Below are 26,897 nucleotides of genomic sequence, written 5' to 3'. Positions count from 1 at the left end.
AATATAAATTATTCGTGTCCTTAAGAGACAATGTGAACTCGCTTCTTATATATATACATTTTCTTCTCCACCCATAAGTGTTTTCGATGCATGACTTTTCTGAAAAAGCCGATAAGTGTGAATGGTGAGGAACTGCAGATCGCTGAAGTTTCCTGAGTGACGTCGACGTGACGTCATCGCCATGAAAAAAGCGACGTCTGACGATCATTTATAGAACAACTGGGCTAAGAGTCTGGCAGAAGATAGAAATGTGGAAGTAATGAAAATGGATACGATTGCGATTTTCTTCAACGTTTTAGCATTGTGTATCGGATATATCGAAGGTAAGTTTACGTATATATATATTTTTTAATTATACGTATTTATGAGAGAATGAGAAGTTAATAAACAGGAATTCGGAGAAGTCGTATTAAAAGAAAAAAGAATCGGAGCAGACGACAATTTTAACTTTCTTCGTCTGCTCCGAAAATAGAAAGTTTCGTATTAACGTTAAAATCCTTTGAAAATTCTACAAATTACATTTGTAAACAAATTATTTTGCACCACGTTAATGAAATAAAATGCAGATTGAGGATGAAAATAAAGTTATTTCATGTACAAGATCAGCGGATCTTGAACGTTTGCCAAATCTTCACTCGAAAGTGGGGCATATATTACTCATCACATATTTGTACGCAAGTAAGAATCATTTTTATCTTTTTTTTTTTTTTTTTAAGTTCGTCTAATAAGTTAAGTAATTCCGTCAGCAGAAATTTACGATGCGACCTTCTCGGACATGTCACGTGGACAGGGTAGAGGGAGGTCGTATCTGGTTCTCGTTCCCATCTTACTCATCTACACGAGGTTCATTTTACACTTGTGGATTATTAACGAGAAAAAATCAACAGTTGGGCAACACAACAGTTTCGTTCTCTCGATAGAACGTGTTTGTTTGTTTCTTCGAAATGGGAACAGAAAAACTGATCGTTTTTTACTTCTTCCCCTTCCAGAATAATCCTGACGATATATGGAGTTGGATTCATTCGTGAGGAATGTTTTCAGTTTTTTACGGAATGTTTAATTAAACATTCCGTAAAATGCTTCTGAGACGACTAGGAAAAAAGGGTACATTACACAAAGACTACTCAAACAGATATAGAAAACAAAGCTATGTAGATCACATATCAAGCAAGGACGAATTTTTTTTTTTTTTTTTTTTTTTTTTGCTGGATTTAAGTATTCTAAGACAGATTTTTTAAAAATTTTCTGCTGTTTTGCTGTAAATAAACAGTTTCTATAAATTGGGTATTAGGGTAGCACTTATGACAGAAATTAATATAAATAAATCAGATATTTCTCGCTTTATAATATTATATTTAAAGCATAGTTTTAACGTATAATATAATCCTGTATAATATAATTTCCTCAATGAAATAAACGTGTATTTACACTACTCAAGTCATAAGGGGAATGCATTAATAGGCTTATTAAATCGGTTAGCGTTAAATAGCCAAGTAATAATATATTTTTAATTATTTTCCCAGAAAGATTTTAAGAAATCTTCCTACGAAAAGAAATTTTCAAATTAAGCATTATAATTGGTAATTGGTGTATAATAATAATTTTTGATATTTTCAAAAATATTTCTTTTGTATGTAGAAGAGTAAACAGTAAATTTTGAAAAATAAAAATATATGTTTTGGTAAATTTGTAGTTAAATTAAAAATAATGAAAGAAGGAAATAATTATTTGCTTATCACTATTTAATTATTTTTTGTTTAAATTTAGTCATTTATTTAATTATAGCAAATGATTAATTATTAGCTTATTTAATAATTATTTTAAATAAATTAATTAAAAATAAGCAAATAATAACCAGGGCCATCCAGAGTATAACGGGGGCTCGAGCAAACTACACAACGGGGCCCTAGCAAATTAAATTATTATATTAAAAGGAGTAAACCAAAAACAACATTGTAGAAAGGACCCTACTTCTTTGAGGCCAGGGCAATTCGCTCCTTTTGCCTCCTCCACTGGCCATCCCCGATTATCACGATTATGTGGTATTGATAAAGTATCTTTTGATACGAACAAAGAATTATATTAAAATTAAATATGAAATGTTTCGAACTTTTTTATGAACTTAATTTTAGAAAATTATTTTCGTTTTATTTTTGGTTTTCTTGTAATGTTGAAACTATGACAGAAATCTTCAGTTGAATTACTAATTAATTTGATAACATTTTGAAAAAAGATATAAAATACAATAGAATCTGCTTGTTTTAATTACGAATATTGTTAACAGTCGTTTAATATCATCATAATTAGCGTGTCTCGAATAATTATAATTAATAAATCTTCAATTAAGATAAACATTTTTGTGTTAACATGCTCTTTCAATGTTAGTCAATGAAATCGAAATTTTCATTACTTGTAGTCTTATTTAATTATATCGTTTAGTGTTATCTGTCGGTCGATAAATGAACTCAACGTGATTACAATAAGCGGATTCTATAGAATATCTTTTTATGTATTGTAATTAGTAAACAAACAACGCTTAGAATTATATATTATAATAATGTTCGTTTAATAACATAAGTGTAAACTTTTTACTTATTGATAAGACTGAATGAACAACAACGAAAGTTGTCAGATTTACTGCAGTAATCTTCACAATATTTCATTCTTGATTTATTTCAGTATAATCGGATTATAGTGTATAAATCTCGTATTCATTCAAAGAGGGATCAAAATCTAGGCAGATGAGATATATTTGGTCGCAAGAGAGAACGAATTCATCACTTGTTCGGATTGGATTGATGGAATAAGACAACTCAACACTTGGATAAACTTTCAAGGGAGGTGCCTCCTGGGAGAACTTTTATGAGAAACTGGCCCATATTTAGGTTTTAGGCATGTAAAGAAAACTTGGAAATCACGTAGCCAGCTTCTTACGTGAACCCGCGACTAACAACCCCTTCCCCAGTGGCTAGTTTATATATTCGGCCATTAGTGGGCCACTTGTTCTTAGGTGAAACTTTAACTATTTAATTTATCCAGACACATTAAAAAAGTTGCTTTAACTCGAGAGCTTATCATGCTGTATGATCAGAATTACTGTTTGTTATAAATTCCCTCCGTTAGAACATAATACTGTTGACTTCTCTATACATGAAATAGATGTTTGCTTCTTAACTAAATTCGATTATGCAAAGAGAAGCTGATAATATTATAGAATCAAGCGAATTATAGAATATTCAATTTTTAAAATTAATTCTTTAATAACTGTTTTTGAGATAAAACTGCTTACAGATTTCTTAATTCCTTGCTTTTGCCAATTGAAGAAACAATAACTTCACTGGTATTACCATGTTTAGATTAAATTTCTTTGTATTTAGGCTATCTTATTGACTACTTGCCAAAGTTAAACACAAACCACAAATTTTGAATGAAACTAAAGTACAAAAATAAAATACTTTAGACGTTAAAAAAATACACACACACAGACAATAGTTTAAACATAAATACTTCCGTAAACGATATAAATCAGAGAGAACTGCTCGCACTTTCCATCAAATTTTCTAGAACATAACACCGTGGAAGGACTCTTATTTTCATTGCTAAATAAGAGTAAGAATATTTTAGTTCCAATATTTCAGCCAAAATATTCTTGGCTATAACAGAAACTTATTTTTAGAAATTTAATGGTTCTTCATCAAAACATGAATGATCATAACGTCATTTTTAAAATGCTTTTACGTGCCTAAATTTGACCGTGTTTTAAATTATACTTTAATTGAATTTTCTGAGATAAGTCCTATATGATATTCACTTTTTTCTCATTCTTTCGCATTACATCTCTTGACATCTTTTATTTTCTAATTTACTACTTTTTATGAGATGATCTATAAAAATTGATTATATTTTATAAAACATATGTTGAATTAGGTGAATATAAATTGACTATTCCTATTTTATAAATTATTATTAATAGTTATCTTCACAATACCACTAAACGATTATAAGATAACACTATACTATCCATTAAATTGAGTACAGAGTATTACAAAATCTCATTCTGTAGGATTGTAGGATTGTGGGATTGATGTGATAAAGCAACATAACACGAGGGCGATCTGCCAAGGAATAAATCTCTGGGGACATTTTATATTTAATATAAAATTTAATATTTAATATTTTAAACACACGAAGAAAACTCAGAAAAATCCACATGGCCAATCCGTTGGTCAGACCAGTGGTTTTCAATCTAGATTTTACAACCTCTTAGGACAGGGATGAGAATCCATGGCACAAGGTAGCTTGCAACATGTTTTACGATTTCGTTTATTTTTCACTGCATAATATTTGGAATAAGAATTATTAAATGATAGAACACTTTACAATTTATTACTATTGACTTATTCCGAAACCGTGTCTTCTTTTAATTTTTTTCTTTACTTCACAACTGGGTGCATAGGTAGACACTGAGCATGTTTAACATCAGGAATATCTTACACACCGATACGCGTTTCGGGCATACGCCCCTCTTCCGTCCGCTTTAGACTAGAATAGGAATATGTCCTTTTCAGATTAGAATTTTTTAATGGTAAATTACAACGTACCTTTTTCTTTAAGACATTTAGTAAAGAAGTGCTGAGTAATACACAAACTTTTTTAAAATACATATATTTACAGTTAAAATTTCCCGACAGTGATGTTGTTGGTTTCTACCAGGTTTTCTTAATCTCGTTCTCATATTAAATTTTTTTGTTTTTGTTTTTTAGAACATTTATATAATAAAATATTCTTTTTTATATTTGTTTGTTGCACTTTTTACATAAATTTATATTATTACACACCGGATTTTCGCGTTTTTCTTTTACCGATCTTCTAATTTACATATTAATATATAATTTTTTCTTCCTTTTATAATTAACTTATTTATACTTTATAATATTTTAAACCAATTTTCATTAAACTTTATACAATGGTGCCTCGTATAACGTACGCCTCGAATAACGGACTTTCTGTTTGGCCGTTACATTACTCGAGCAACGGACTGGCTGCGAACAACGGACTTTCCGGCATAATTGGTGACCGGGTAATATAAGGAGGCCCCACTAAAAGAGGCCCCATAATGGGCCTCTTTTAGTAGGCCCATTATGGGTTCGGCTAGGCCCACAATGGGGTGACCGGGTGGTGAGGGACGGGACCCGACATATCCGAACGGACCACCCCCGAAAAATTCTTGGGGATTATTCGACCCGTTCGGATTCGATCCCGGGCCTCCCAGAGCGGTAGGCTGCCACCTTGACAGCTCGGCCATTCGGCCTACCAACCGGAATTTAGGAACGCGTTCCTCAGGAATTTTTTAAACGAATGTCGCTCGCGCAGAGTTACGCGGAGGAATAAAATAACGCACCCCATGTTCATTTTTTTTATGATACAGCACGGTTATTTTATGCTGCGGAACGAATTAGATGTTTTAACATGTATTTCTATGGGAAAATGAGTTTCGTATAACGGAGGTTTCACTTAACGGACGTGCACCTGGAACGGATTAAATACGTTATATGAGGCACCACTGTACTTAAATTTTTATTGATATTTTTTGATTTTTTTTTTATAATTTCAAAACTCTCTTTAAATTTTCTATTGTACCCATTTTTTTCCTTGTGTAAAAGCTTTACTTTTTCTTTGTTAATATTGCATTTATTTATTGGGCAATGATCGTAAAAGACTGAGTTCACTCTTCTATATTTTAAATCGGAGACATGTTCTTTAAGTGTTACTCCTACTTTCTTTTTTGTTTCTCCTATGTAATTTTTCGGGTTTTCACAGATACTTAGTATGGAATAAACTACATTTGTTGTGCTATATATATATTCTATCTTATTATCTTGTTCAAGCTTTATTTTTTGTATTCTCCTTCAGTGGCTTTCAACCTCGTTTTTAAAATAAACAAACTAACTGATGATAATACAAACTAACTGATGATATACTGATGTATGTGATAAAAATAACAGTTTCTCATGAAATAGTGCCTGTTGTAATATAATTTTTAGTTTTCCGGGTGTTATATACATATAAGGGAAAGTATTACTATCAGTCAAAAAATGATCCCCAAGAATTTTTGCATTTTTAGACTCAGAGGACCTTGAAATGTTGAGAAATGAAAAAAATTTCTTTCTTGTTTTTGCCTGTATGAATGAATGTTAGTATGCGTGGAACACGATTTTTCATCTAATTTGAAGCTTAATATCTCCCGTGCCTTTTGTCGAAAAATTCTGAAATTTTGCAGGTAAGTTTATGTATTGAGGAAAATGTTTTTAGAAATTTTCAGGAATAATCGGACTACGGATTCGGGAGATAAGAAGGGGGTGGGGTTATATGTCAAAAATTTCCGAGTTATGTAATTTTTTTACTCTTACGCCTATAAGTTTTTAGTTTACCGAAAAATAAATGTATTCGTTTTAATTTTTTTTTCAAAAATCTCCATTCCCAATATTAACATTTTTTGGTACTTTTTAAATAACATTTCATAACAGATGGCGCCACACAATTTTAACTTTGAGCTAGTGCCATAATGTTTTTTTTCAAGCTTTCTTCTTCCTTCTGTGAAAGCAGCGTGGAGGAGGGATCCAATATGGCGTACAGGTTTTGGCGCGACTTTCGAATTGTCAGAAGATTCGAGTGCTAGACTTGTGCTTTTTGGTTTCTCTCATATTTTGGTTTTTGGGAGTGTAAAGTTTTTTGGTGGCTTTTCGACTGTTCGGTTTTTGCTCATTCCCAGGCAGAGATTACTTCCTGGTGGCTGGTGCCCCGAGTGGCTACTTCAGCATCGAAAAAGGATTTCCGGAATTAAAGTATTTCCCAGCTTTCTCCCAGGTAGGAGCGCGATTCACGGGCCTATCCGGTGTGGACTGCTCCATGGCTTCGGAGGCGTCCTCGCCCCCGCGCATTCGCCCCCGGTCCCCGGAGTCGGGCCCGGGGGGCCCCGATCCCTCGGGACTGCGGTATTTGGCTCCTTTCGCGGAGGCGGATAAACTCCGCTCTATTCGGCCGTCCCTCCCATCGGACTTCTTGTTCACGATCTTCCTGGAGGGCCAGGGCCCCCTTCGTCGTTTACGTCCGGCCGAGCTACACGCCGCACTCCGGACGCGATTCCCACGCCCGGAGCTCATCGAGGACGTTCGTTATTCCAGAAGTGGGCTTCTTCTGTTGAAAACAAGGGACTTCTCCACCGCCCAAACGGCTCTCGCCCTGACGTCTCTTGGGGATTTGTCGGTGTGGGGCAGGTTGGCCCCGGAATGCTCCCAAACGGCGTATCTCTTGAGAGGAGTGGATGTCTCGCTAACCGCGTCCGAGATTTACGAAATGCTCACGGAGGCCATGTTGCCTGTTGTCGAGGTGCGCCGCTTCACGCGGAAACTCAACGACCGGGCAGAGGTGACCCCTAGTACGACGGTTTACTTCTCCATTGCCAGTGCGGACCCGATCGAGTCGGTGAAACTGTACTATCAACGGTTTCGCTGCGAGCGCTTCTATCCTAAGCCCAGATTCTGTGGGCGCTGCCTTACTTTCGGCCACGCTCCGGCTTCTTGCCGTGGGCGCCGTCGTTGCCTAAACTGCGGGGAGGACCACGACTCCACGGGGTGCTCGCGCCCGGCGGAGAAGTGCGTTCGCTGCAGGGGCCCTCACCGAGCGGACTCGCCCAACTGCCCGGCATACCTCTCGGAAGCGCGGCTACTCAAATTGAGTGTTATCCACCGCTGTTCGCATGCGGAGGCTAAGCGTCTCCGGCCGTCGGAGCAATCATCCTATGCCCAGGTGGCGGCAAAGCCTAAACCTCTCCAGGTTCCGGAGGCCAAGAGTGGTCCCAGCGGTAGGGTAGAGTCTACCCATCAGGCCGACTCAGCACGGGGCCCGGACCACCAATCCTTGACCCGGCGAATCGCCCGGCTGGAAGCGGCTATTGACTCGCTACGGACAGAACTCCGACAAATTAGATCTGAATTTCGGTCTACCCCTCCCACCAGGGAATCGGAACTCCTTCTCCCCGAAAACATCTCGTCGCAACCCCAACAATTACCTACCTCCCAGGCTCAAAAACGTCCGCCGCAGCGGGAGGAACGCCCTACGCTCTCTGGCCCGCCTAGAAAGAAAAAAGGAAATAAACAGAGGAAGGCGGCCCCAAAGGCTACTTCCGACTCAGACGGTCCAGCATCGGACATGGACCTTTCCTTCCCGCCTGGTCCAACCCGGACAGTATCGTTGGAAGACTTTGGCTCTGCCAACCCGGCGGAAAAGGTAAAACTTCGCCACCGTCAGTCAGCGCAATCGGCACATAATGCCTAGTCCGGCCCAATTCAACTCGGCCCTTCGCATCGTTCACTGGAACGCCCAAGGCTTACGCGCTAAAAAGGACCTTCTTTTGGCGGAACCATGGCTCCGCGGGGTAGACGTCCTTTTAATCCAGGAGACTTGGCTTGTCCCGTCAGCCTCCTTCTCCCTCCCTGGGTTCACCATTTTCCGGTGTGACCGTCCCAATTCCCGCGGCGGCGGTCTTTTAGCGGCGGTGGCTACGGCCATTCCCGCGCGCCTCCTTCCGGCCGCCCCAGGAATCGCGGGCCTGGAGACCCAGGAGCTCAGGATCTTTCTCCCGGGGGGCCCTTTTTCCCTCGTGAACGTCTACGCCCCTCAAGGTGTTCAGCCGGATATGGATCTTGACGCTTTGCTTCGGGACGGTTTTCGCCCTCGGATCATCTGCGGCGATTGGAACGCGCATCATCCTTACTGGGATGATGGCTGCACCCACCCCGACACGGCGGGACGCGCACTCTTCGATTGGTTTTCCACAGCAGACCTTTGTTGCCTGAACTCGGGGGTTCCTACCCGGTTCAGTGCCTCTAGCGCTTCAGCCCTCGACTTATCATTTTGCTCTCCGGACTTGCTCGGCTCGACTACTTGGAACGTCCTCTCAGACACTCTATCAAGCGATCATGCCCCAGTCTCCCTTTCCATTACTGCTCTAGCACCCCGGCAGGGGCCTCGGGTACGCTTTCGCTGTAGTACTGACTGGTCCGACTTCCCCACCCGGTTCGAGAACTCCATCTCTTCACTGGCCCACCGCCCCCCTTCGTACTCCCAGTTCGCCGGCCTGCTTCGGCAGGCGGTAGAGGACTGTTCGGTGTGGCGCGCCCCTCCTCCCCCTGGGTCCCCACCTTGGTGGACTCCGGCTTGTAGCCTCCTTCGGGCTAAGAAACGAAGGGCCTTTCGTAAAGCCCGCCAATCTGCCTCCTTGGCTCTTTGGACTCGCTACAAACGACTCAGCGCCCTTCTCCGCCGGCAATCCCGACAAGCGCGTCGGGAGTGGTGGGGCCGTCTCTGCTCCTCCCCTCCTTCTCCGTCCACGATCTATAGGATTTTTCGCCGCCTCCGCACGCCCGCGGACGCGCCAACGTCTCACCTCATTCTGCGTACGACGGAAGATATCACTTCGCCAGCCCAGCAAGCCGAGGCGCTGGCCGCCTATTTTGGTCGGAACCGCCCTTCGGGCGCTTTCGCCCCAATCACAGCGAACCACAACGATCAGCTAACCCTAGAGGACGGCCCGTTCCGTCCAGCGGAGTTGCTTCGGGCCCTTCGGGGCCTTCGCCCAACCACTCCGGGCCCGGACCGCATCCAGGCCCAGGCCATTCGTGCACTCCCTCCGTCTGGCCTTGCAGCCCTCCTGGCCGCCTTGAACAGAGCATGGTTGGCGGGGACATGCCCCCAGGAGTGGAAGTTAGCCCATATTATTCCTATTCGTAAACCGGGTCGCCCGGCGACTAATTGCGCCTCCTACCGGCCAATTTCTCTCACTTCCCACATGGCCAAACTATTCGAACGAATGGTTCTGCACCGTTTCCATATTTCTGCGGCTAATTCCACCTTCTTCCACCCACACCACTTTGGGTTCCTGCCCTATCGGGGCGCCGAGGAAGCTTTGCTCCTCCTTCACCATCAGGTCGCAGTGGCTCGGGCCCAACGGAAGTGGGTCTTTTTGTTGGCTCTCGACTTGGAGGGGGCCTACGACTCGGTCAACCAGCAGGGCCTCCTGGCCAAGATCCGGACTTATGGCATTGGGGGCAGGTTTCTTTCTTGGCTTAGATCGTTTCTGCTAGACCGCCAATTCCAGGTTCGCTGGCGTGGAATCCTCTCCCATCCCCACCCGTTCCGGCAAGGCATCCCTCAGGGGAGTGTACTGGCCCCCCTCCTGTTTACCTTATATATGGCCGATCTCTGGAGGGCTATTCCACCGGATGTTTCGGTGATAGTATATGCCGATGACATCTTTCTTCTCTCAGCTAGCTCGAGCCCTACCAAGGCCCACGCCCGCGCCCAACAAGCTCTAGACCACTTGGAACATTGGGCGTCGGGGTGGAGCATGTCCTTTTCTGCAACCAAGAGCGCATCCATCGATTTTTCGGCCAAAACCAATCGCTCACCTTTATCTTTCACCCTCAGTTCGGGGACCATCCCCCAGCAAAGGGTAGTCCGAGTCTTGGGCCTCCAACTCTCACATACTTTCACTTGGGACAACCATGCCCAATTTCTCCGGACCAAACTAACGCGGTCCTGCTCCTACTTAAAATACTTTGCCTCCCGCCGAAATGGGGCTCGGACCGCCGACCTCTTGCACCTTGTCTACTCGGTGCTTCGCCCAATGGCGGAATTTGGCGCCCCGCTCCTGGAGGGGGCTCCGCCCTCCAGCATTAGCCGTATGGAGCGCCCTTTACACGAGGCCCTTCGTACCGCGCTGGGGGTCCCCAAATCGACTCCCCTGATCTCTCTCTATACGGAATCCGGGTATATCCCGCTTCAGCTTCGTCTTCGCCACAGAGCGATAATGCATGCGGTAACACACTTATCTCGGGGTCCATCAAGCCCTCTGTTCCACCTTTTCCAGGCGGCTCCCAGTCTGGCCTCTCACCATTGGCGCCGCTTTCAGTCTCCTTACGTCGCCCGGGTCTTTACCCATTTCGCTAAGGAGAGTCTCCCGGTCGCCAGCCTTTACCGCCAGAATTTCCTCCCTCCGTGTGCAGATCAGATCCGGCCCAAGGTCCACCTCAATGAGTGGTCCGTAGCGGGTGCGGATCACGCCGAGGGCTTGAAAAGCCTTTACTCTGAGCTCCACGCTAAACTTTGGTACGACAGGTTCTGCATCGGTACTGATGCATCGAAAACTACTCTCAGGACGCAGATCGGCATCGTCATTCCTAGCGAGGGTATCCGGGAGACTTGGCGTCTCCACGACGCCTGCAGCGTTTTCACGGCAGAGGCTATCGGGATTCAGCGAGCACTGATGATCGCCTCTCAATATAATCGTCCGACCGTAATTTTTTCAGACAGCCGCTCTGTCCTGCAGGCAATCACGAACGTCTCTTTCTCATCGACGGCCATTATCTCAGACATTGCATCTATTGTCAGCAGGTTCCCCGCCCCCCTGGACCTCGTTTGGATCCCAGGACATTCGGGCATTCAGATTAACGAAGCGGCCGATAGGGCAGCCAGTCACACCGATCTTACTGGTTCCTGGCGCCATTCCCTTACCCCGAGAGACCTACGTCGGTTCAACAGGGACAAGATCGTGCTCGCCCTCACCGACAATTGGTCGGCTGCTCTCCGGCACAAGGGGAGGGAGCACCTCCGGCCGTTCTCTCCTTGGCCTTACCATCTGGCCTCCTCGCGCCGTGCGGAATCGCTTTTGGCGAGGTTACGTACTAATACGGCGCCTCTTCAATCTTTCCTTTTTTCTCGTCACCTTAGCCGCTCACCGGACTGCCAGCACTGCGGGCAGGAGGAATCCCCCGATCATTTTTGGCTGGTGTGTCCGGCGTACAACGAGGCCCGTCGGGAGTTGGGCCAAGCCCTTTCTTTGGACCTGAACCAGACTCGCCACCTCAGCCAACTTTACTGGCCACACGCGGGTTTAGACCCGAGCCACCACATCTCAGCCCTTGAGCGGTACATATATAAGACCGGCCGCTTCGCCTAACCACCAGGCGGCGCATCGGAAGAAAAGCCGACAACGGCCATACCTTCCAACATAAACCCACGAACAAGAACAAGAACAAGAACAAGAACATGTTTTTTTCAACATAAATATTCTTTTAAATAAAGATTTTTATAATAATACAACAAAATTACACCTTTTAAGCTTTTGTTATTACTTAAATTTTAGATCCGAGTATAGCTAAAAATTATCGGACATCCTAATGGTCCCTTCAGCCTGCTGCTCGAGACCCATGAAAGTGAGCAAGAGTCCTTGTCCGCTTTCCTATTAAGAAACTAAAATCTTCGTTACGCATTATATCATGAGAATTATTTAGATGACAATATAGAGTACAAGACCTCAATTTTCTTCATTTATTCAGATCCTGATCCTTAATATAGATAAGGAACGAGAAACGACGTCTCGATCTTTACTATTCGTGATAAATTAGGGGGGTCAGATCGCTTACGGTGATGAGCGAATTACGTCATTGAGCGATCATTTAGACAACTTGAATATAATTAAAAATTACTGTAATGATACATCAGCGAATTGTTGGTATTATAATTAATAAGCGATCCAAGCAGTCAGTGTGTTGTTCTGTTCAAATTAGTTATGAAAAAGAAAAATTAGTGCTAATATCTATTAGTTTATCGTCCTAAAGATAATTGCTAACTACAAGAACAAAAATTTTATTTTTTAAGTAACACCTCCGTCCCTCTTTATGGTCATCATTTGCTTGCAAATAAATTGCAGATAGTTAATAGCATTAATTATTTATTTGTAATTTGTCAATATTAATTAAAGCATACAAATGCCTAATACAATATTTTGATGCATATAACTCGCGGTGGCGTATATTCCGCAAAAAATTTCTAGAATTAAAGTAAAACCTTCACTTATTCTCACGCCACACGGTATACCTCATTTTTAAAGGACAAATTTGTAATTACAGTTTAAAATCGTCTAATAAATTCCCCATCGCACAATCCATACCCACTATCAAAGTGTTCTTTAAACACAAATATATCGCGGATAGTCCACACGAAAATACATATTTGCATATGTCATGTTTTGCAACTTATTAATATGGGAAATAAAATATATTAATAAGAACTGTATAAACGTACAGTAAAAATATAATTAAAGATAATCAATTATAATTAAGAAACCTTATATTTAAAAATATATTCAGCTATGATTATTCATATACCGTATATCATGGTTCTCAACCTTTTTGAAGTCGGGGAACAATGTGAAAGTTTATTGTTGAAAGTTATTCATCGTTATTTCTGAATTAATAAATGCAAGATTCAGCATTGCAAAACGCATTTTTATCTCCAAATTATGGGAGCTTTCAATCTATCAAACTTCAAACTTGTACTATATATAGATTCATTAGTTTAAATATTAATAACTTTTAATTATTATGCCTTTTTGTCCTTTTTAACTCTATTTAAAATTTATTTTGTATACTAGTACTTTCTATATATTAACAGGACTAATTATACTGGAAATTATGGATGCAGATATTTAGTCTTACAGATCAAAAATAATGTTCTTTATTTAGTTCACCTGAACACATACACTTTAAACATGTGTTTCGGACTTGTTCGTCCCTCCTCAGCAGGTTTTTAAACGACACTTTCTACAATTAACAATAAAACACTTCTTGGTACAATTATAACTAAAATTAGTTAAAAACACAAACATTTCCCGACAATAAATTTAAAAATTTTTACAATTTCTGTATTTCCGATCTTCTCTACATTTCCACTTAAACTCACGATCCACAGCAACCATACAATTTTACACGTTCCTAATTTTTATACATTAAAATCAGTTTAAAACGATAAATTTAATTATTATCTAAAATATTATTATTTCAAGTAACTTAAAGTAAGTTAATTGAAATACTGTAATAACATTTTAGATAATAATTAAATTTATCGTTTTAAACTGATTTTAATGTATAAAAATTAGGAACGTGTAAAATTGTATGGTTGCTGTGGATCGTGAGTTTAAGTGGAAATGTAGAGAAGATCGGAAATACAGAAATTGTAAAAATTTTTAAATTTATTGTCGGGAAATGTTTGTGTTTTAACTAATTTTAGTTATAATTGTACCAAGAAGTGTTTTTATTGTTAATTGTAGAAAGTGTCGTTTAAAGGCCTGCTGAGGAGGCTTTTAAATAATGCAAAATGTAGAAAATTCATCATCATCTAGTCATTTCAGTGTCTGATAAGTTAAATTATGTAGTAATCTTAATAATTTTTTCGTGATTACTCAGGATATATTTTCTTCATAATTGAAGTTTAGATTATTTACAAAAAATATAACATATTTTTGAGTCTATCTTTTAATCCCTTTTATACAACCACAGAAGTAACAGTTCACATGGTTTTTTGAAGAAAAACTTCTTAAAAACAAAGGTTAAAAATAGGTAAAAAAATTCACAATGTTATCACAAATCACGAAAAAATTGTGACCGTATGCAAATGAAGTAGGAAAACTCGTATCTATCACTAGAGGGCCAGTAGCAATTTAAAAATGGATAGGCAGAATATGGTGAGAAGAATTCTTTGTGTTTTTTAATGCAAGTGAACTGCGCTTCCCGTCCACTTTTCCCATGTGTGCTCTCTTTAACTATTCTTCTCCTTTCATTCTTTCAACATGCCGAACCATCATAGGTCTGTTTCCCCAGCTTTTCAACCAGGGCCGGATTAACCCACTTTGGGACCCAAGACATTTTCTTCTTACCGGGCCCTCCCTCTCCCACAAGAAGAAATATAAGAACACATTTTCTTTAGATTTTAGAATTCACAATAACCATATAAAAAGCAATATATTTTTGTTTATTTGTTTATCATATACAGTTGTCCAACAGAAAAGTAAACTATCTTATTTACAAGTCTTTTCAAAATAGACAGTTTGACAGGGCCCTTCAAAAAACCGGGCCCTAGACATTTGTCTCATTTGTCTATGCGGCCCTGTTTTAACCACATTCTCTTTCAACCCAAACTCTTCCAGCATTTGTTCATTTCTCACATAGTCTCTCCTTGTCGTGCCATACACTTCTTTCAAATATCTCGTATATTAATTTAAGGAAATTATTTAGTTGCTCATTATTCTTGGCTAATAGGCCTATACGACAAAATGAAAACTCTTTTTAAATATTTTACAAATTTGCAACTTTTGTTAGATTTGCAAAATGTATAGTCCGCGCAACTAGAGTTGGCCCTTGGGCTAGTTCATTTTTGCGTCTTTAAGGAATGAAAGATTGTTTAGAAAGACTCATATACTCCCTTTGGTTTCATTTTGTCTTGAAAAGGGATCGAGTACGTGTGATTAGTTTATTTAGTTACATCAGTATTATCATCTTCTATTAAATATTTATATTTATTAAAAATTCTTGATTACAAGTTAAGGGGGAAAAAGACGTATCGTCTTATCAATCTCCCCTATAGCACACGAAGATAAACCAACCTAACGGCCAACTCCGACTATACTATCAAATTTTCGAACAAATTTATAATGAAATTGTTTTGATACATATTCACGTGTTTCTGATTCTCTCGGAAGAACGAGTGAGGGCGGGCTTCGTTCGCATTTCTGACTGTAACGAAAATTTCACACTATTTGGCAAATTTTATGAAAACATTTGTACTTAAAACCATACAAATTTGTAATACTGCAAAAATTATTGACACAGTTAAGATGGCTCGTCGGGAATTCTGTGCAGACCCACGTTGATTGAATTTAGGAATAAGAAGCATTTGTGGAAATTCGGCAATGAGGCCATATTTCGTCTCGGTAGTTGAATTAAACACCATAACTGCAGAATATAGGGCTTCGAAAATCCACAGGCAATTGTGGAACATGTCGGTGACAGTCGAAAAGTAAATGTGTTTTGTGCTACGGCCCTGTCTTTTCCCATTGGCTGTATTACGTATATGGATAGGGCAGCAAATTTTCTGATTCCACAGTTAAACGACGATGGCACAGAAGGACTCAAACACTTTCAATAAGACTGTTCATCACCTCACTAACAAACAAATGTCAGTGATTTTCCCTGACATTTGTACATTAGGTCGGTAAATTGATCAAGCAGGGTCGATAATGTGGCTACCTCTTTTCCCAGATTTGACACCCTCGATTTTTTATTATGGAGTTTTATTAAGCTATCTAAGGGGACTGGTTAAGCTATTCTAATCATTTTTGTAGTTGTATTATTCATAGAATGATAAATCATTGTATTACAGAAAAATATGGATATCAAAAGTTTAAAAGTAATTCTTGGGTGTATTCGCAATTAGATCTATTGGATTGAGAACAAACGACAAATTTATTTTTAGTTTCTATAAATTTTCTGCAATACTATTGTTCATTAAATTGATGGGTGCCACAACTGCCAAGTTCCTAGATCTATCTGAATTTACAAAAAAAATTCAAAATACTTCTAAAATCATTGAAAGTTAGTTGCATTGCAAATTCGTGAGTATATTGGGAAATTTTAATTCCCCAAACAAAATATTATTAGCAAAGATGACAATAAAACTTTTAGAAGAAAACGATAGTTTTATTTTTAACCATCGCCTTGCGGGCACTAAAAGATTATTCGTTCGTAATCCAAAAGACTAAAGGTAATGCTAGGAGGAGAAGAATAGTTGTTTAAGGATGGTTGTTGTGTTGTCGTCGTCTCCGGAGAATTTTCTATGGGAAATTGGTTCCTATTTATGAGTCAGATACCAGAAGGAAATCGGGAAAACATCACTTGGCCAGTCGTTGGTCATACAAAAACTTACCACCAACTACTAATTTTCGGTGGTTTTATTTCACTGGGCCAACCAAGTATGGATAAAATCATTGAACATTATTATGATTGCTACATAATTTAACTTATCAGACACTGAAATGATTAGATGATGAATTTTCTACATTATGCATTTTTGCAGATGGTGACAGAATAAATCAAAATACGTTTAAGAAATTGGCAGTTAAAATTAAACTGATCATATTAAAACCCCCCATTAAATTTGATTTTAGATTATAAAAGTTTAATTTAAAAAATTAAACTTTTAGCAGAGTTCCTGTGGGAATTGTCTCCGTAATTAGGTTACACTGTTGCACAGTGTCTCGCCCAACGAGCTCGAATATATTACATAGAGTGGCTGTAGCGACGCCATGTTTAAAGAAAATTGAATACACGTCTGCCATTTTCCTTTTGGTCAAGGGGCCGTGCCATTTGTATTGCGTAAAGACTAGATTATTCTAACTCGTTGTGTAAAAGTGTGCAAAGGAAAGGAAGAGTTTTAACCCTTAACTGAGATGGTGCGAGACAAAATCACCCTACTTAGGATTTTTTTTTAATTTTGAAAGTTAATAACAATACATTTTTTTCTTTAACCCTTTATTTAAACGTTTCTAAACAAGACAAAATATTCTGTAGCGATAAGTTAAATGCATTTCTAAACATTCTTAATTTTACTTTTCCGGCTGTTATGTATACATAACAAGGGAAAGCATTAGAATCATGTCAAATTTGACCCTCAGAGTTTGACGTTTTGAGACCTCCTGAACCTTCCCCAAAAAAAGCCAAAAAAGGGAAAAAATATTCCGTGTTTGCGTCTATAAGAAACGAAATTTGGCATGATAGCTTGTGTATAAGAAGCATTGATGCTATTAAATTTTGGAGGTTAAAGGGATAGATGAATGTCATATGTCATATCTTGAGAGAGGAAGGACTTAATGATGTTATTCGTTATAAACATTTACAATTTTTTTTAAACTTATCACTATCTTCAAAGTTCTTCGAAAGGTCTCTTCTTCCAATAGTGAGATAGTGATATATTTTTTTTTTTTTGTAACTCTTTCCGCCCAGTGGGCACTAAGAGGGCCTCTTATAGCAAGCCCATTATGGGTTCGGCCAGGCCCACAATGGGGCGGCCGGGTGGTGAGGGACGGGGACCGACATATCCTGACGGACATCCATAATCCCGAAAATCCATAAAATATAAAAAATCCATAATCCTCCAAAATCCATATCCCTCCATAATCCTCCATAATCCATATCCCGAAAAATTCCTGGGGATTTTTCGACCCGTCCGGATTCGATCCCGGGTCCCCCAGGGCGGCAGGCTGCTAACCTTGACCGCTCGGCCATCCGGCCGCTGATAGTGATATTTATCACGTTTTTCTTAATTATGCACAATTAAGAGAGACCGAGATTAAAACAGTTCTGTTTATTTCGCTTATTTCACAATGCATTTCGGATTAGTAATTTTCCAATCCCTCTTCAGGCTTACGTCTTCAGTGTTTAAAGTTGTTGTCTACATTACGAATAAAAGGTTAGCTCATGTTAATATACTTTTGTTATCCAAAATGATGCGTATAGTGCACAATTTGTACACATCCTAATGGTGCAGTTTCCACCTATCACGTTTTTTTTATCTATTTTTGATGGGTATATGCAACACTTCTTACGTTTCCCATTTACCTCTTAGAATTTTAACTTCAACAATGTAGTTCATAACACGACAAAGGTCAAAATGTAGTTTTATATTGTAAATATTTTTACAAGTTAAAACCAGAATTTTTACAAACTAAACTATAACTATAAAAACACAAGAACACTTTTTTTTTTTTTTTTTGCAAAATATAAATAATCACTATCCGAAAAAATCAACAACGTATTGAGTATGATACGGATCAGGCTGACCTCAGTATACTATAAATACCGTATTTTACGGACTATAAAACGCACTTTTTTCTTCGAAAAATTGCCTCCAAAATTCAGGTGCGTCTTATAGTCCGTAAAATACGGTAATCATATGGTTGAGAGTAAAGCCCTTCAAAACCTGGCTGTACTTTTGATTATAGAAATATTGTTGTATTGAGGATTAAGTACTACACTTAATACTATAAACTCTGATCTTACCTTCTTTATAATAATTAAATAAAATGTAGAAAATAGCTAAATTTGAGATGAAACAATCTAGATTTATATTATTTATCTAATTGTCTAACTCTCAAACCCTATGGTCAAACGTAACAATATAGATTTAGATGAAAAAATAGATTCTAAAGTAACAATCTCGCCCGACACATGATATAGACTTCGGTGTTTTGACATAAAGTAAAACGGCGGTCGATAGTACCCGTCGTTGCCACCAAGAGCGCTGTATCTAAGGGCACAGCCACTTTATGTAGTATATTCTAGCTCGTTGGACTCGCCACTAGACCGAGATAAAAAGGTTTTATGCATTTTTCCAAAAAATATTTATTATTTGTAATTTTTTTTTATATCAATGACTTTGGAAGCAATAATTATGGCTGATTATATTCCCTTAGAAATTGTTCATAAGTTGCTTATTTTCGGCATAAAAATTAAACTGTTGCACTTTACATGAGAGTCATATTTGGCATAGGAAAAACTATGACAAGCACTCACGTTAATTAAACAATCCTCTAAAAGTTAAATTTACTCAATACATTTTTCATTTTAATTAAAGATGAGCTCGAGATGTAGCACGAATTTTGTATCGGTTCATTATCTGAAGAAAAAGAACGATTCCACCAAAAAATAATATTTTCGTAATGGCAAAAAAAAGAGCATGGCGTATGTTATATAGATGGTATAGATCTCCAGGCGATGTGAATAATTTGTTAGAATTAATAAAAACTATTTTCTGAAAGTATAGAGCACGTCGCGTGCGATACGCATAGTTTCGATGTGAAATAGCCTTTATAAGTGAATATTATTTTGATATCTAAATTTCTACAATACAATACGAGTAAAGAATTAGGAGGCCTTACCGCGAGTTTAGCCTTTGAAGTGAAAGATTATGAGGGTGAAAGAGAGAGGAAAGAGGAAGTAGGGGAAGTGGGAAGGGGGGAAAGGTAGATAGGAAAATGGGAAGTGAGTCACCTGAGCAGGCAACCAGGATCCGTTACTGGTCTGGTCAAAACAAAAATTTACATTCACAGTGTGGGTCACAGCCTAGCTGAATACAGACATTAGGTTGCTCGTAGGATATGACAGTAGTTAGATCACTGATAAAAGACAACAGCATGACAAGACAGGCGCTACTTGTGACAAAACAAGACATAAAAACCTGAAGAAAACACAACACTACGCGTGACAAAACAGAGCAGGCCCGACGCATAACAATTTTTCCCCTACCACTGACTCGAGACAGAGGGTGTGGCGTGTGGGCGCAGCAATCGAAACATGAACGTGAAACAAAGTAGGCGCAACGCGCAGTAAAACAGGCGCCAACACACAACAGGAATGAAAGCGGGAGACAAACAAATGTGAGCTTCACGCTGGAAGACTTCGCATGAAGAAACGGTGAAGGTTGGCTAGTGGGCAGTTGAAGACCTGCTACGGGTGAAGTCCGGGAGGGTGGCTACTGACTCTTTAATGAAGGCTAAGAAGGCCGTAAAGGTGTTCTTGGTGTTGAAGAAGTCCCGGCAGCAGTAGGGCCAGTGGTAACCCTCGGTGTACATTACATTGGCCAGGAACTTTCGTGGTTTTTGTACTTTAATATATAATTAAAATATGCTATAAAAATAGACGTTTCCATTTAAGAAAATAAACTCCGTTTTTACGGATTGTATCATCTGTAACGAAACCGATAGACAAGACAATTTTTGGTTCAATGAATTTTTTGCAGGATGCATATTATTCGAGTTATTGCAATGGATTGATTAAAATAGACCACTCTGTAGACATGTACTGTATTTTTCATCTTTTTCCCCTTTGTACTTCACATCTAAATTAAATTAAAAAACTATGAAATGGATCAAACTAAAAATAGCTTATATTGGATGTAAAGGTAGAAGCAATGCCCATAAAACGTTTATCCTGTACATGTAGAATATATCGTGAAATCTTCAAAGAACAATTTTAAATTTCAAAACTGTTTTGAAAATTTACTAATTCGCGTATTTTTCGCGATGAACCAACACACAAGGAGAATAATTTGTCGGTTGTTTGTATGTTCTACAGTAGGTTTGATCAGAATTAGTAATTTGTGAAAAATAATGAGCACAACTGAAGATAAGCTTGCGCATTATCATCCAGCCATTTGACCCACGAAATGATTTATAAGCACAGTCAAACCTCGGATTTCGAACTTAATTCGTTCCTAAAAATTGTTCGAAAAACGATTTGTTCTCAAACCGAAAAAAATTTTTCCATAAACAATATAAAACGGATTAATTCGTTCCCGACCACTAACACAAACTCTTTCTTATCTTTTTAGGTGTATTTCATGTATAAAAATGCCTACAAATGCAATGTAATATGTTATCTATATCCATTATATATATATAGAATATTTTGTTATATACACAGTAGTATATATATACTGAACTGTGTATATAACAAAATGTTCTATCACCGCCAATGTAACCGAAACCATCACTTCACAAAAAATGCTTTAGAAACTCGACTCTGCCTAGATGAAATATAACCAAATCAATCAAGACAGACAAGTACTTTATACACACTGTCCGAAATTTCAATTCCTTTAATTTAAATTAATTATTATTGGTTTTATTTTTAATTTTGGTTTCAGTTTCAGCGCAAAGACCAGAGTTTTTATTTTATTATTTTTCGTTTTAATTAACTAGCTACGTAGTATTAATAAATATTAAACTTATGATATATTAATAAATTTTTGTTATTTAATTTAAACACAGATTCGTGAATGCCAATTAATTTTTTATTAGTGTGTACAGGCACAATGAAGTGACGTTTATTTTTTCAACACTAGGCTAGTTGAATCTTTATTTAGTTAGGTATCCTTGTAGCGTAGCTCGTTTCTCTGTGTGTTTCCTCCTCCATATCTTCCTATATATCGATGTCAACTGCCGTTTCAATGTCAATAATATGTCGACTTCATTGTGCCTGTACACACTAATCAAACACAACACGGTTTCGACAAAATCAACAAATTATTGACATTGAAACGGCAGTTGACATCGATATATAGGAAGATATGGAGGAGGAAACACACAGAGAAACGAGCTACGCTACAAGGATACCTAACTAAATAAAGATTCAACTAGCCTAGTGTTGAAAAAATAAACGTCACTTCATTGTGCCTGTACACACTAATCAAACACAACACGGTTTCGACAAAATCAACAAATTATTGACATTGAAACGGCAGTTGACATCGATATATAGGAAGATATGGAGGAGGAAACACACAGAGAAACGAGCTACGCTACAAGGATACCTAACTAAATAAAGATTCAACTAGCCTAGTGTTGAAAAAATAAACGTCACTTCATTGTGCCTGTACACACTAATCAAACACAACACGGTTTCGACAAAATCAACAAATTATTGACATTGAAACGGCAGTTGACATCGATATATAGGAAGATATGGAGGAGGAAACACACAGAGAAACGAGCTACGCTACAAGGATACCTAACTAAATAAAGATTCAACTAGCCTAGTGTTGAAAAAATAAACGTCACTTCATTGTGCCTGTACACACTAATAATAAATTAATTGGCATTCACGAATCTGTGTTTAAATTCAATTGCGAGGAGTACCCATAAACGGTAGTAGTATCTTACCCGCATGCGAATTGAAATATGATTTAAATACCAACGTCATCGATGGTTCGTGAGGCAATCTCGGCGCCATTAACTTCTGAATCAGTAGTCCCGCCGTTAATTGATCGGGTCGTATATAGCTTTTATATGAAATTGACCATCTGTCTCTCTCAAATCTGTGGCCGGCTCTTGCCGAGTAGCTCGTTCGGCAACAGAGGCAAATATATCGTTGAAAATTTTGCTCATAAACTGAATTAGCTTGTTACAGTCAATCTTCGGGTTTTATTCGAAACCCGAGGTTTGACTGTAACAAGATATTAGCGAGGTTGAGGCCGAAGTTTTAAACGCGAAAATGTGTACAGTACGTCGGACGTTCAGCGCCGCTTTCCTGTAAGCCTAGAAGTTTGACAATGGTGTTTGGAAAGTCAGTGAAATCATGCTCGATATTCCAAACGCCATTGTCAAACTTCTAGACTTGCAGGAAAGCGGCGCTAAACGTCCGACGTACGTTTTCGCTTTTAAAACTTAAACCTCAACCTCGCTATTATCATCTGCTGTAATTATTATTTACAAGTTTAATATATATTTTCAGGCCAAGGATGTGGTTTTCCAGGTGTTCCAGCCAACGGCGGTATTCAGCCACCGAAAGAGTTATATCACGTGGGAGAAACGGTTACGTATTTTTGTGAAGACGATTCCGTCATAATGGGTTCTTCCCTCAGAGATTGCAGAATCGACGGAAGATGGTCAGACGAAATACCGGTTTGCAGTAAGTCAAAATTTATTATTATTATTATTATTCGTTCATCTATCAAAGATAAATTTTATAGAAATTTGCAGCCACTCCTTTACATCCTTTGGGGTCACCTCTAGCCGCGCAATATCATTTACAACACCGTCCTCAATTAGCTATAGATGGAGATAAAAACACTTGCACCCGTATAAAACCTCGTATGACGCGTTGGTGGAGAGTCAGTCTGAACGACTACCACACGGTTCAGGCAATTGCCGTTACTATGCCGGATACAGCAGGTAATTTTAATTAATCACCGATGATGATGCTCATTGCATTGAAAGTTACAAAAATCGAAACTCTTTTCAGTCAAACATAAATTTATCCTCTATGTCATCTTTAAAAATAGCACCAGTTTGGTCTACCTGAAATGTGCCACGTTCGAAGGAGTCTTCGGTAAGATTTCAAAGTGTAGATATTTTTTTTTTTTTTTTTTGATATTTCGATTTGGATGAATAAATGAGTATTGTTTTAGTGTCGCAGACTCTTCTCCTATCTTGCGCCGAGGAACTGAGAGGAAATATAATTCACATAGAAGACACTAGAAGGGTACGACAAGAATTTGAGCTATGCGAAATTGAAATTTACGTAAAACGAGGTAAAGATTTCTTTCCTCTTCCATATTTCAATTTTCGAAATTTATATTAATGCTTTTTACAGATAAATATAAATGTGGAGAGCCGGACAGACACGTTGGTTCGCACGTGGCAAAAGTATCCCCGGATCGCGCTCATTACAGCTGTTCATCAGGATTCATGTTAAATGGAGCGAGAGAGAGAGTGTGTATGCCCAACGGACAATGGTCCGAAAGTGCACCAAAATGCTTGGGTAAGATTAATGTGGGTAAAATAAGGCGTGATTTGAGCAATCGTAATACGAACAATGCATTAAAAATGCGTGCGCACTTAATTATTTCAAGTGTATTTATCGCATTATTATATTTACAGAAACAAACTGTTCAATTCCTCCGCCCATTTTACACGGAAAAGTTGACATTTTCGCGGTACAATCGGGACATCCATCATCCGGAAATTTAGTTTTATATTCGTGCAATGTAGGTTATATGCTTTCTGGAAATTCGACAAGAATGTGCGAAAACGACGGAACGTGGAGTGGAAAAGCTCCAACTTGCCACCGTAAGTGACTCCGTAATAATAATAATTATACATTTTTTAAAATAGAATTTATTATTATTATATTGTTTTAGCCATTTATTGCGGAAAACCCGAAATAGACGACGATGATTTGGATTATACGCTGGTAAATGGTACTACTACTTACGGAAGTTTAGCAGAAGTGTATTGCAAAAATAACGATGCCATAGATTACACCATTAGTTGCGAAGATGATGGAAAATGGAGCGAGTTGGTAGAGTTGAACTGCACTTATGGGAGTATGTTCAACTATTTTATAAACGTACTAAATTAAATTATCGAATTTAATATCAATTATTTAATGTCGTAACAGGCGCAGCAGTTATGCAATCATTTAAACCGGAATTGCAATTCACAGAAAGTTAGTAAGCTAATTTTGCATGCATACAATATAAATCGATATTTTCGTTAACGTCTCTCACTTTCAGGCATTCTGATTGCTCTGGTGTTTGCCGGAATAGCCATTGCCATCGTGACAGTTTCACTTATAGTGTGGCAGAGGTCAGTGACGATGTTGCATTAATTTCGGGACCGAATCTAAAAAGTCAGATTTTGAAACAGTTCTATTTTCAGAAAAGATCCGACAACAATGACGGAAATTGATCCTCCAGGACCAAAAGAAGTCATCAGTTCCGAACCCGTGTCCACCGATCATCAACCTGTTTTGGAACCGCCCCTCATCACTTCGACCAAGGATGCGGAGGAAGCGAGCAAATCTGCGGAAGAAGTGCCCAAAAGACTGAATGATGCATGGTCCGCGTACGACAGGCCCAATATGAAAGTGCGTAGTTTGCCACTGCCACCCAGCAGGAAAAGTTCTGCAGCAGGTTCGAAAGAGAATATTTACGAAGAGATAGCATTGTGGGCGAGGAGGGCTATGTCCGTGGGAGACACTACAGAAGAGGACAAGAGCTCGGGTAGGAACACTTCCAAATCTACAAATGCCGAATTGTTGGCACTCTACGCAAAAGTGGACTTTGAGAAGAAGAGGAAGTCGCGACAGATGAAAGAACGATCCAATGATGATAAGCCTGAAGGGGGACCTGCAATCATCAATGATTCCCAACCATTTTTATTAAGAGAACTTCCGCCGATTCCGACAGAAGAATCATCTTCGGAAGAGTTAAGTGAGACAATATCCATCGATATAAATAGAACTTCACACGAAAGCAAATGCAATTTGACTCACGATAAACATTCCGAAGGAACTTCTTCGTCAGAATAAAGGTCGTGTGATATCGTCCAGCCAAATTTGTAAATTCGTATTCATTATCTTTTTTTAATCCCTGCGTACATTCACTTATTTAATTGGATTAAAAGAAACGTCGAGTCATCTGAGTGGTAGAGGAACGATTCATTTTCACTGAAATTAAAATGCAATCCGTTATACAATTAAAAAAAAGGATGTAAACAGTTTCAAATTATAAGCGATTTAAAGCTCAATTATAAAACACAAGACAATTTGTCCAGAGAAAATTTGACGTAAGTGATTCAGGTAATCAGTAAAATTCGCTTTATTTATAAAAATTCAATTTAAAATTTAATGAATTAACTTTAGAGAATTGCTCAAGAATTAATCTGTGTTTTAAGTATGAAGTCTTATATTATTCTATGAGTAAAACCAGGCTTTTTTTAGAACAAATATTTCTTCTCCCCTCAAATATTATAGAATTCGTCCTTTGTATCTTGACACAAATGAGAAATTCTAAATTAGACAAAAAACATTTATGTCTGTCTCTGGAAATATTTTAATTCCTGTATTATTTATTTTTAAAAAGCCTTTATTCTAAATATTACTTTTGATATTACTTCCAACTTTTAAACGTGAAAGAAATCGTTTTCATGGCGATTTTACTGTACAATTTTAATTCGATCGTTGAAAATAACGCTGGGAAAAGATAATCTAGACAAGAGAGATTTACTGAAATTACACTGATTTATGAAAAATTTCATATTTCAGATTAGTCAACCATTGGATATTTACAACTTTCAAATATAACACGGAAAACTTTCGTGAGAGGAATTTTGGTAAAACTCATCGGAAATTTTATTGAAAAAACAAAGTATAAATTATGATAAAACTAATGAAAAATTTTAACCGTACTGTAATACATTTTGTGAAATTAGTCGTCTCCCATTTTTTGAATTCCAAAAACAATTGTGCGATGCGCAACTGATTTATAATTTCATTTTGACCGTTATTTCGAGAACATTTAATTTTAAACAAGTAATTACAGTCGAACTACCTCTAAACAGCGGCTTTTTTTTTTTTTAAACCAAAATGCACACAAAAACCTTCAAATAACGGCCAGTTTTTACGTTTCTGTCCATCGGAGGTTTGGCTGTATAACAATTACAC

At 38.5% G+C, this 26,897-nt stretch overlaps 1 protein-coding gene across 1 annotated transcript; it reads left to right on the top strand.

The window, feature by feature from the left end:
- Window positions 1-200: 200 nt before the first annotated feature.
- On the top strand, window positions 201-25,876 carry LOC136989873 (complement receptor type 2-like). Its single transcript, XM_067288163.1, has 11 exons — window positions 201-323; window positions 23,184-23,360; window positions 23,432-23,623; window positions 23,694-23,780; window positions 23,860-23,982; window positions 24,045-24,212; window positions 24,332-24,520; window positions 24,592-24,777; window positions 24,852-24,899; window positions 24,967-25,039; window positions 25,112-25,876. Exons 1-11 carry the CDS (start codon window positions 260-262, stop codon window positions 25,761-25,763), a joined length of 1,959 nt encoding a protein of 652 aa, XP_067144264.1. The 5' UTR covers window positions 201-259; the 3' UTR covers window positions 25,764-25,876.
- Window positions 25,877-26,897: the final 1,021 nt, after the last annotated feature.

This window comes from Centruroides vittatus, unplaced genomic scaffold, assembly GCF_030686945.1.
Source record: "Centruroides vittatus isolate TY-2023 unplaced genomic scaffold, ASM3068694v2 scaffold_769, whole genome shotgun sequence".
Taxonomy (NCBI): domain Eukaryota; kingdom Metazoa; phylum Arthropoda; class Arachnida; order Scorpiones; family Buthidae; genus Centruroides; species Centruroides vittatus.
This window is presented reverse-complemented; position numbering and strand designations above follow the sequence as displayed.